Source organism: Sander lucioperca, chromosome 19 (genome assembly GCF_008315115.2).
Source record: "Sander lucioperca isolate FBNREF2018 chromosome 19, SLUC_FBN_1.2, whole genome shotgun sequence".
NCBI classification, from domain to species: domain Eukaryota; kingdom Metazoa; phylum Chordata; class Actinopteri; order Perciformes; family Percidae; genus Sander; species Sander lucioperca.
The window spans coordinates 30778703-30790471 of NC_050191.1; the positions used below are offsets into that span (position 1 = coordinate 30778703).

General features: G+C 41.8%; 1 protein-coding gene across 2 annotated transcripts in view; it reads left to right on the forward strand.

The window, feature by feature from the left end:
- The window catches only part of ndufaf7 (NADH:ubiquinone oxidoreductase complex assembly factor 7), a 19234-nt gene extending 7854 nt beyond the window's left edge, over positions 1-11380 (forward strand). Inside the window, exons 4-11 of one of the 2 annotated variants that reach the window (XM_031293075.2) lie at positions 1-34; positions 535-645; positions 1608-1821; positions 1929-1987; positions 5059-5172; positions 6457-6600; positions 8882-9055; positions 11040-11380. The exon at positions 1-34 is cut by the window's left edge and continues 47 nt beyond it. In XM_031293075.2, coding sequence (XP_031148935.1) covers positions 1-34; positions 535-645; positions 1608-1821; positions 1929-1987; positions 5059-5172; positions 6457-6600; positions 8882-9055; positions 11040-11264 — 1075 coding nt within the window. In that variant the 3' untranslated portion in view covers positions 11265-11380. The remainder of the gene's footprint in view (positions 35-534; positions 646-1607; positions 1822-1928; positions 1988-5058; positions 5173-6456; positions 6601-8881; positions 9056-11039) is intronic. The other variant, XM_031293074.2, reaches the window with a different exon arrangement.
- The last annotated feature ends 389 nt before the right edge of the window (positions 11381-11769 follow it).

Genomic DNA, 11769 nt, shown 5'->3' on the forward strand with positions numbered 1-11769 from the left:
CACGTCACCAGAAATCAGTCAGATCTTCGGAGAAGTGAGGCTGGAAATAAATCCACCTTAACAGGAAAGAAAATAGTCTGACATGTTTCTCAGTTAATTTGAGATGAAATGTTGTATTTGACTTATCTACATATCCACTCAACCCATCTCAGAGACCCCCACACACACACACACACACACACACACACACACACACCGGCCCCGCTATTCTCTTAAAGAGAGAGACGCACAGACCAACCCACCAGTATAAACATCAGTCCACTTGCGTAGGCTACGGCGAAAGCTCTGCGTGGAGCCTCCACACAACCATAAATCACACTTAATTGGTTAATCGTATAACTGTTTCAGCCATAAGTCTGTCTATTTTAGCCACCTGCATCCTGAAAATCACCAAAACATGTAAGAATTGTTTACGTCTATTAGCAGGAAAGCTAATAGGAAACCGCACATTCCCTCTCAGTTAGATAAGAGAACTTGTGTGAGCATGTCGTCATGCCGTTCTAAGTGTTTTCGGTGTGTTTCTGTGTGTTCCAGCTGCTCGGCGTGTGGATCGTCAGCGAGTGGATGGGAGCCGGTCGACCCACACAGCTGCAGCTGGTCGAGCTCGGACCTGGGAAAGGATCGCTGGCCAGCGACGTCCTCAGAGTACGGACTTTATTTAGTACAGCAGCAGGAGCTGAGAAGCCAGGGAAGTTTACAAATACAAACAAATGCATTAGAAGTTTGACGGGTTTTTTTTTTTGCGTACAGCGACTTCCTGGAGTTTTGTCATCAGCGTTAGTGGAGACTTCAGAAGGTTCTGGTACCTGTCCATCGTCACGCATCGTTTCCATGCTTCCCATTCAGTTCTACAGGAGCAGCGGTGCAATGCATTCTGGTAGCGTTGCAGGGACTTTGGAGAAGCGCGGCGTTGAGTCGCCCGCTCCTCACGTGCATAAAGTTGAATCCAGGCAACTTTATGCACGTGAGGAGCGTCCAGCTCGGCTCGCCTCTCAAAATCTGACGAAAATCTGTTAAACAGGCCGTTGATCTGAAATGAAGACAGATTCAGCAACTGCACGGCCTGTTTCTCACTTAAAATGTTTTCAGAAACACGTTTTCGTGAACTATTTTCATAAAATTAGAGATCGTGCAAGAGCGAGCCCACTAGCGTGCAATGCTGGGAAGCGGGGCACGTATATGGACATGTACCATTACTGCTCCCATAAACCCCCCCCCCTCTTAAATCACAATGTTAGATTCTTACATATCAGTTTTTGTAGCGATTAAACGAGCAAGATAAAACAGGTTAATTTAATAGGGCCCCAAGACTGTGATTGGTTTACAGATTGGAGACATACCTACAGTAATCAAGCTTGCCCGGGATACTTTTGAATCTCAGATTTCAGTGAAATGCAGAGACATCTCTCCACCTTTAGGAGAGGAATGTAAAAATTGAATGTGTGACAAAATTTGCACAGTTACAATTGAGTATAGTTAAGGACAGGAATTTTAGGGAACATCCAGAACACGTAAGAAAAATTTTTGAGCGGAGAGGGACTTTAATATGTGTTCAGCTGTATGATGAAGTAGTGATTTTACTTTCTGTGTTGGTTCTCTCTCTCCAGGTGTTCAGTCAGTTGCGGTCCGTGCTGGGCGGAGCCTCCGTGTCCCTCCACCTGGTGGAGGTGAGTCCGGCGCTGAGTCGTCTTCAGGCCCAGAGTCTGACCGGGAGCCGCAGCCAGGAGGCGCACGCCGAGGATGAGCCGGCGTACCGCCGCGGGGAAACCACTGGCGGGCTGCCGGTGTCCTGGTACCGCCGCCTGGAGGACGTCCCCACAGGTACAGCTGACGGGACCCGCTTTCCACAGGATGTCTTTGATTATTTTTCTTCATATAAGAGTAACACTTGGGTTAATTATCTCACAGTCAGTTCCTCTTCCTCTCAGGATTCAGCATCTTTCTCGCTCACGAGTTCTTTGACGCTCTGCCCATCCACAAATTTCAGGTATGTGTTAAAGCCGCTGTGTGTGGAACTCTTAATGTAATAATTTCCCTTTTTTTTAATCAATGTTTGTAGAAAATGTGGTTGTAGAGGCCTTCCGTGCTGTCGACCACACACTTGTACCTTTTGGGCAATTTAGAAATCTGATTTTAAACCTCCAAACTTTTAAATGCTTTTACATAACTGTATTTCATTTACATCCTAATTATCCTCATTCATCGGGAGCGTGCCTATGTTCCCACAGCCCTATGTTCCCACATTTCTAAGAATTGTTTTCAAAATTAGGCCCTATGTTCCCACAGTTCCCACATTTCTAAGATTGTTTTCCGAAATTAGGCCCTATGTTCCCACATTTCCTTTTGGGGAACATAGGGCTGTGGGACCATAGGGCTGTGGGACCATTGGGCTGTGGGACCATTGGGCTGTGGGACCATAGGGCTGTGGGACCATTGGGCTGTGGGACCATAGGGCTGTGGGACCATTGGGCTGTGGGAACATAGGGCTGTGGGACCATTGGGCTGTGGGAACATAGGGCTGTGGGACCATAGGGCTGTGGGACCATTGGGCTGTGGGACCATTGGGCTGTGGGACCATAGGGCTGTGGGAACATAGGGCTGTGGGACCATTGGGCTGTGGGAACATAGGGCTGTGGGACCATTGGGCTGTGGGAACATAGGGCTGTGGGACCATAGGGCTGTGGGACCATTGGGCTGTGGGACCATAGGGCTGTGGGACCATAGGGCTGTGGGACCATTGGGCTGTGGGACCATAGGGCTGTGGGACCATAGGGCTGTGGGACCATAGGGCTGTGGGAACATAGGGCTGTGGGACCATAGGGCTGTGGGACCATAGGGCTGTGGGACCATTTGGCTGTGGGACCATAGGGCTGTGGGACCATTGGGCTGTGGGACCATTGGGCTGTGGGACCATTGGGCTGTGGGACCATAGGGCTGTGGGACCATTGGGCTGTGGGACCATAGGGCTGTGGGACCATAGGGCTGTGGGACCATAGGGCTGTGGGACCATAGGGCTGTGGGACCATTTGGCTGTGGGACCATAGGGCTGTGGGACCATTGGGCTGTGGGAACATAGGGCTGTGGGACCATAGGGCTGTGGGACCATAGGGCTGTGGGACCATTGGGCTGTGGGAACATAGGGCTGTGGGACCATAGGGCTGTGGGACCATAGGGCTGTGGGACCATTTGGCTGTGGGACCATAGGGCTGTGGGACCATTGGGCTGTGGGACCATTGGGCTGTGGGACCATTGGGCTGTGGGACCATAGGGCTGTGGGACCATAGGGCTGTGGGACCATTGGGCTGTGGGACCATAGGGCTGTGGGACCATTGGGCTGTGGGACCATTGGGCTGTGGGACCATTGGGCTGTGGGACCATTGGGCTGTGGGACCATTGGGCTGACCCCCATTCATCTATCAAATAATCAGAAAGTTTTAGTAGCCTTCTAGTATTTTTTATGATGGTATTGCTTCTTCTTCTACAAAATGCAATTCAAAGTGCTCTACAGTGTAGTGGATTTAGAGACTAACGCACACAGAGACAAACCAAATATGGATACTTAAAAGAAGTTTAAAACAATATCAATTGACTAAAGTTGACCCAATGACATTGTAAATGAGTGTCGCCCCTCAACGATCTCTCGAGTATAAATAAAGGTTGAATGAATGAATTAAATTACATCAAACTACCACCACATGGAGCCAACGTGAAATACATTCTTTAAATCCCTCACTTGTTGAAACCTGCAGCACCCTCATGCCGTACAGACACCCCTCTCTCCTGTGTTTAGTTTGTTTGTATAAACGTAAAACAATGTCAGTGTTGTCCCTCGGTTTGGGGAAGACTTAACCCTGGTGTTGTCTTCCCGTCGACCGTGATGCAACTTTGTGTTTTTCTGGGTCGAAATTTCAACATTTTGTTGTTCTACACTTTTCTCAACGCTTTTGTCAATTTTATTCCAATTTCTTTTGTCACTTTTTTGGCATTTTTTTAATTATGTTTTTGTCAATTTTTTAACAAGTTTTTTGTCACTTTTTTAATTCTGTTTTTATCAATTTTTTAACAATTTTTTTGTCATTTTTTTAACAAGTTTTTTGTCCCTTTTTCAGTGTTTTTTTTTGTCGATTTTGTAGTGTTTGTAGCTTTTTCAACATTCCTTTGTCATAGTTCTGATATAATAATATAATAATAAAGCTTTATTGCAGACACAGGTCCATATAACACATAATACAGTATACATAGTATAAAAAGAAGATACAAAAATACATAAAAAAGTGCATATTAACCTATAGGATACACAATAATACATAAAAATTGCATATGAGCCTAGAGGATATATCGGCTATTGCACCAACGTCGTCTTAACCTAGAAGTGTATCTATAGCAGCTTTTCAGAGGGCTGACTAGAGCTTCAATTATGTGGTTCTCTGACTTGTCCAAGTGACATATAAAACTAAACATCAGTTGTCTTAAGAGTGCCTCACTCTAGTGGACACAAACAAATGACTGGCACTCTGCCACCTAGGGACACAGAGCAACAGCCTCACTGCATCATTGTCTGCTACCTTGAGCCTCTGCATACACTTTTTCTTATAGTTAGACCACAATTGAGCAGTATATAACGGTGTTTATAGAAAGTTTTTGTCAACACAGGAGGGTTAAGCGCACGGGGGATTAAAAAAAAGTAACTTCCCCCATACATTCTGTGTCTCTTTGTGTGATTTTGCGTCTCTTTGTAGTCATGTTGTGTCTCTTTTTGGTCATTTTCTTTTCTTTGTGGTAGTTTTGTGTCTCTATTTCACATGGGTTTGTAGCATTATTATCACCATATCTGTGTCTAAAACGTTGGAAAGGCTCGAGCAGATAATACATAAATATCATTCAAAAAGCTTAAAGACAAAACTTGCTAAAGACTTCAATCTAAAGTCATTCAATGTGAGAAAAGTCTTTCAAGTTACGTTCATTCATTCATTCGGTGCTGCCCGAGCGGCTCGGGTGCTGCACCTACACCCTGAATGTGCGTAATCATAAGCGTAATAATGTGTTTGTTTTGCGTAGCGGACGCAGAAAGGCTGGAGGGAGGTGATGGTGGACATCGACCCAGAGAAGCCCAACCAGCTGAGGTTCGTCGTGGCGCCGTCTCCCACTCTGGCCTCGTCCGCACTCGTCCAGGTAACGGACCTGGACGCCGCGCGTCACACAGCAGATATAAAACTACACCGTTGTTGTTATTTTCACCTCACATGTCGGCTAACTGACAGCTGAACACAAACTGTCTCGTGGTTGTTTAAGAGGCATGCTGGGACATGAGTGTACTCGGCTGATTCTCCTTTAAAATCGACGCGGCAGAACCAGAGATCAGTGCTGTAATGTAACTAAGTACATTTACTCCAGTACTGTACTTTAGGTACAAATGTTGAGGTACTTGTACTTGACTTGAGTCTGTTCTTTTCATGCCACTTTCTACTTCTACTCCGCTACATTTCAGAGAGAAATATTGTACTTTTTACTCCACTACATTCATCTGTTACAGCTTTAGTTACTAGTTACTTTATAAATTAAGATTCCTGCACACAGAACACATGTAGTTTATAAAATCTGATATTTCATTATAAAGTAAACTAGCAACAATATAACGGCTACAAGTCCAGCTGAGATGATGAGACCATTATACACACAACTGTTTGGATGCTGTACACTTTCTACAATGGGAGGATTTTACTGCATTCAGTACATTTTCCTGACGATACTTTCATACTTTTACTTAAGTAACATTTTCAATGCAGGACTTTTACTTGTAATAGAGTATTTTTACAGTGTGGTATTAGTACTTTTACTTAAGAGAGATATCATCTTTTTTTTAATTTTTACATTCTTCTTTCTAATATAACAGATGTTATGTTATAAAAAAATGGTCAACATGTCAATCAATCAGTGGTTTCACTTTCTGGGATGTTAATTATGAATTAAGACCTCAACTAATGATTATTTATGAAATACTAAAAAATGCTCCAGATATATATATATATATATATATATATATATATATATGTATATATATATATATATATATGTATGTATATATATATATATATATATGTATGTGTGTATCTGTGTGTGTATCTGTGTGTGTGTGTGTGTGTGTATATATATATATATATATATATATATCTATATATATATATATATCTATATCTATATATATCTATCTATCTATCTATCTATCTGTGTGTGTGTGTGTGTGTGTGTATGTGTATATATATATATATATATATATACACATCTGTGTATCTGTATGTGTGTGTGTCTGTCTGTCTGTGTGTCTCTGTGTGTGTGTGTGTGTGTGTGTGTGTGTGTGTGTGTGTGTGTGTGTGTGTGTGGGTCTGTGTGTGGGTTTCTGGGTCCGTCTGTGTGTCTGTGTGTGTGTGTGTGTGTGTGTGTGTGTGTGTGTCTCAGGCAGATGAAGGGCGGGGCCACGTGGAGGTGTGTGCGGAGGGCGGAGTCATCATCCAGCAGCTGGCCCGGCGGATCCTAGAGGACGGCGGCGCGGCGCTGATTGCCGACTACGGCCACGACGGAACCAAGACGGACACGTTCAGAGTGAGATGAACTCTTTTAAACTGGGTGGCCACTTTATTAGGAACACCTGTACAACCTAATGGAGTCCAGCCATAACATCTGGATTCATGAAGCTCATAGTGTTAAAGTAAGAGTTGTATTGGACTACATTACATTGAGAGACTGTATATTATATTCATAGAAGTTTTAGTCTAGTTGCATAAAGAGTGAACAAATCGACAGTTCAATGGTGAAGTGAACTGAGTATTTTTAGAGGCTGTCGTTATCATTTGTAAGACCGGCCCTTTAATTTCTTTTTTCACTGCTGTGAATATTGCACTTTGGATATTCTTTTTGTTGTAGTTTCCTTCAGGTTATGAATTGCTTATTGCTTGTCAGAACTTCCTGCTCCTGTCTTATGTATAGTTGTATAGTATACTGTATTGTCCGTACTGACCATATTTTATAGTGTTGTGTTTTCTCTCAAGGAGACATGTAAGACCACATGAATATCCCCTTACGGCACAGGTGTCAAACTCAAGGCCCGCGGGCCAAATCCGGCCCCTTGCTAATTTTGATCCGGCCCCTTATATACATTTAGGTTCACAATACATTTTGGCCCACCTACTTTTTGTCACTTTTCACAACGGTTTTTGATGCTTTTTCCAAACGTTTTGGGCATTTTCTTCGACATTTTTGATGACCAAACTGAAAGTGAGAAGATTATATGAGACATGCAATAATACAGTCAAAGATATTTGACTTTTCCCATGACATAAAAACAATAAACTCTGGCCCTCTGACACCGCTGCTTTACGGGATAATAAAGTTCACTCTGACTTTGACAAGCAGCAACAGAAAAATAGCTGGAGTTTCTTGAAATGTCATTTTTAAGCTGTTGTACCTGGAATCTACTTTGTGTATCTCATAGCTTTTGTGCTCTTGTAGTTCTGTTGTCTTTGTGAGGACCTATTTGACAGTTAGGACACTTTGTTCCGTCCTGTCTTCAGTTCTAGCTGAAGGAAACAGATGTAGGAAGCAGTGAAGTCCGTCTGCTGCCGGCCGAGAGGAAACCAGCTGCTCTTCCCCGACTCCTCCTCTGACTTTGGCATTTTTTTCTCTTCTCAGTTACATCATACAGGGTTTCCCTCAGTGTATTTAAGATTTTTTTTAAACTACAGATACAGTAAGACAGCTCAAGTGGAAACTTAGACAGTCATATTTCCACATCTCCAGTTAGCTTTTAGCACTGACTTAACATAGAGCCCTATGAAATCTGTCTTATAGCTTCTTTAAATTCAATCAATGTCATGATTCTGTTATTACAGAGAATATTTGGGCTCTAGATTAAAGCTGCCATCAGTCTGGGACCGGCCCCAGCCGGGACCTCGTCAAAAAAAGACACTTGCCACTGGACCGAGCAACTTTTTTGGGGGAAACCCTGTCATCATTTTAACTCTCCTGTTGTCATCGGGTCGAATTTGACCCATTTTCTACAAGTTTCTATATCAGAAATTAGTGTTTCTCTCAAGCAAATTGTCAAAAAAAAATAACGTGGATGGTGGCCGGTTAGCTCAGTTGGTAGAGCGGGCGCGCATATGAGGTTTTTTCCTCGACGTAGAAGGTCCAGGGTTGGAGTCCGACCTGTGACGGTTTTCCTGCATGTCTTCCCCTTTCATGTCTCAGCTTTCCTATCTAATAAAGGCAGAAATGCCTAAAAAATAATCTTTAAAATAAAAAATAACATGGATGGTTCCGTACAACGCTCCTCACATGTAAAATAAATGATCAGTTCATTACTTTTATTGAATTTGGGCGTTTTATTCAATTTGATAGCATTTGAAGAAGAAAATGTATAAAAGAACATAAAAAAAAAAAGTCAGAAAAAAAATCAACAAAGACATCACAAAAAGTGAGAAAGAACATCAGGAAAAAGTGACAAACTTTCGTAAAAAAAAAGTGTCTTACGGTTTAAATTTTACATTTTGACCCAGAATAACTAAAAGTTGCATGGTCGACGGGAAGACAACAACACGACGGTTAAATTCATTTAACAAATCTCAGAATCGTTTTTGAAATCCTCGGAGAAAAACATTTTAAGGCCGGTCATTTTTCACGTCAGAACGACCCAAAAAATAAGTGAGATTTTCTGTAAAATTGCAGAATTCCTGATGCTAAATCTAACTTTGTGAATACGTAATACGCGTGAAGCTCGTTGCAGTCATGTGATCACAAAGTAGGATGCGGTTTACTGACTGCACGTGACGTTTTCTCGGCTCAGAGATCTGACGGGAAACTCTGTTTTTTGTTTGTAATCCGTCAGGGTTTTAAAGACCACCGTCTCCATGACGTCCTGTCCTCGCCCGGCTCGGCCGACCTCACCGCCGACGTGGACTTCAGCTACCTGCGGAGGATGGCCGGAGGGGGCGTGGCCTGTCTGGGACCCGTCCCGCAGAGGACCTTCCTGAAAAACATGGGCATCGACTCCCGGATGCAGGTGAGTCTGTCGCTCCGACGGAAGCTTAGACCGGCAACGGAACTAGTTTTCTGAGATATTATGATCACGATTATTAAATATCAGAGATTTAACAGTTCTACTGTTCCCTTTAGAAGAAGTATGGTATTGGTAATCTTCTCTTTTATCCTTTACTGTTTTCTTTTGGGTGTGTTTTAGTTCAAATTGTATTTTTATTTAAATGTATTCTCCATGTTTTATCCCTCCTGATGTCCTCGGGTCAAATTTGACCCATTTTCGAGAAGTTTCTATTTCAGAAATTTGGGTTTCTTTCAATCAAATTGTCCAAAAATAATTACTTGGATGGTTCCATACAACGCTTTTTACAAGTTAAATAAATGATCAGTTCAGTACTTTTATTGAATTTGGGTGTTTTAGTCAATTTTATAGCATTTGAAGAAAGAAATTGATAAAAGAACGTTGAAAAAAATGACAGAAATTTTGGAAAAAGCTTCAAAAAACGTCCAAAAAAAGAAGAAAAAATGTCCAAAAAAAAGAAGAAAAAACGTCCAAAAAAAGAAGAAAAAACGTCAAAAAAAGAAGAAAAAACGCCCAAAAAAGAAGAAAAAAACGCCCAAAAAAGAAGAAAAAACGTCAAAAAAAGAAGAAAAAACGCCCCAAAAAAAGAAGAAAAAAACATCCAAAAAAAGAAGAAAAAACGTCCAAAACAAGAAGAAAAAACGTCCAAAAAAAGCGCAGAAACAAACGACAGAAGTGACAAAGAACTTGGACAAAAAAGTGACAAAAGTCTGGAAAAAAATAAGTTTTGATTTCAAAATCTTGTCCCCGAAAAACTAAGTTGTTTGGTCGACGGGAAGACGACACAAACTTATTTTGTACTTAGATTTTTCACTTTCACTTTTGCTATCTCGAAATTTTATTTATTTATAACTTTTCTACTTAATATTTATTATCATTATGTACATTTCAATCAACAAAACTTTGAATATCTTTGGCTATAATTCTATTATTAAAACGCCTTCAACTGAAGATGTTTAAAAGGTTTATTATGGAACTCAATATTATCCAGTATGTGGGGGGGGGGGTCCCTGCTGCGTCTCTTTCAGCTGAGGCCCCCCTGGCTTAAAGTATCCTTCATATAGAAGGATAACAAGACTAAACGTCTCTAATTTAGAGAAAAAGAGGAAACTTGATGCATTAATCATTCATTTACATAATCCATTCTGGGCTTTTTCTAAAGATTTTGTCTTTTTTTTCACGTTTTTAGGAGTTTTTTTTGTTGGAAGTTTTGAAGTTTTTGTCACTTTTTCAACGTTTTTGTCTCTCTCTTTTTTTTTTTTTTTTTTTGTCGCTTTTCTCAATCCCTCCAGACATGTCCCGGGACCTCCCTCGACCCCCCCCCCCCCCAAGAACTGTACAGAGCAAGATATTTTACAGATGAAAAGTAAACTTTGTAATGGAAACATTTTCTTTTTTAAATTCAAACATTTCTTGATATCTAATTGCGATTATTTTTGACTGATATTGCGATATAATTTACCATATTGGAGGAAATTATCATTTTTGTATCCTTATTTTCGTTTTCATTGAAAAATGTTAACATTTTAAAAATGTAAATGATTATAGTGTGATTTTTTTGCGAGGATCTATACCAAACATAGATGTTTTCTGTAGGATAGGATGTGTAGGCCGGGACTTCTCTGCAACACCACACTTCATTCAGAATGGTTAGACACACATTTAGTTTTTAATGCGTTTTGGATATTTGCAGTAGTCCGTATTGCGATTTCGATAAAATTGCCATTAATTGTGCAGCCCTAATGTATACAGATATAAAACTACTATGTTGCAGAGCTTTAATGACACATTATTGACTTCATAGCAGAATATTGTGCAGTGTGAGAGAAGCTGGGGACTGAACACCAGAAACCCGTGCCCAGAGATTTGGTTCCCTTGGAAACCGAGTGGCTCCGAAAAGTTTTACCGTCTCTGTGGTTCTCTTCAGGTTCTGCTGAGGAACTGCAGCGACGCGTCCACCAGGCAGCAGCTGATCGCCAGCTACGACGTGCTGACCAACCCGGCCAAGATGGGCGAGCGCTTCCACTTCTTCGGCCTGCTGCACCCCCGGCGGCTGGCCCGACCCCCCCGACCAGAGGGGCTGAAGCTGGAGAAGAAGCCGAGCCCGGCGCCGCTGCCTGTGGCCGGCTTCACCGAGCTCAGCTTCTCCTGAACACTTTGGTCCACAGCTCGGCGAAGTCCGTCGGAACTGTTCTGGAGAGCTCATGTTGTGTTCCAGACACAATCTTTAGCCCGTAAGTTTAGAGGTGCAACGATGAATCGATTAATCGATTAGTTGTCATCTACTAAATCAATCGCCAACTATTTTGATAATCGATTAATCGTTTGAGTCATTTTTTTATTAAAGAAAATTAGAGAGTTCTCTGATTCCAGCTTGTTAAATGTGAATATCTTCTAGTTTCTTCTCTCCTCTGTGACAGTAAACTGAATATCTTTGACATTTGAGGACGTCCTCTTAGGCTTTGGGAAACACTGATGCACATTTTTCACCATGTTTTGACATTTTTATAGATCAAACAACTAATCCATTAATCGAGAAAACAATCGACAGATTAATTGACTATGAAAATAATAGTTAGTTGCAGCCCTACGTAAGTCACGACTCGGTAGTGTTTCAGGCAAAGTCACGACAAACCCTTCTAGCTAGCGTTAGCTAA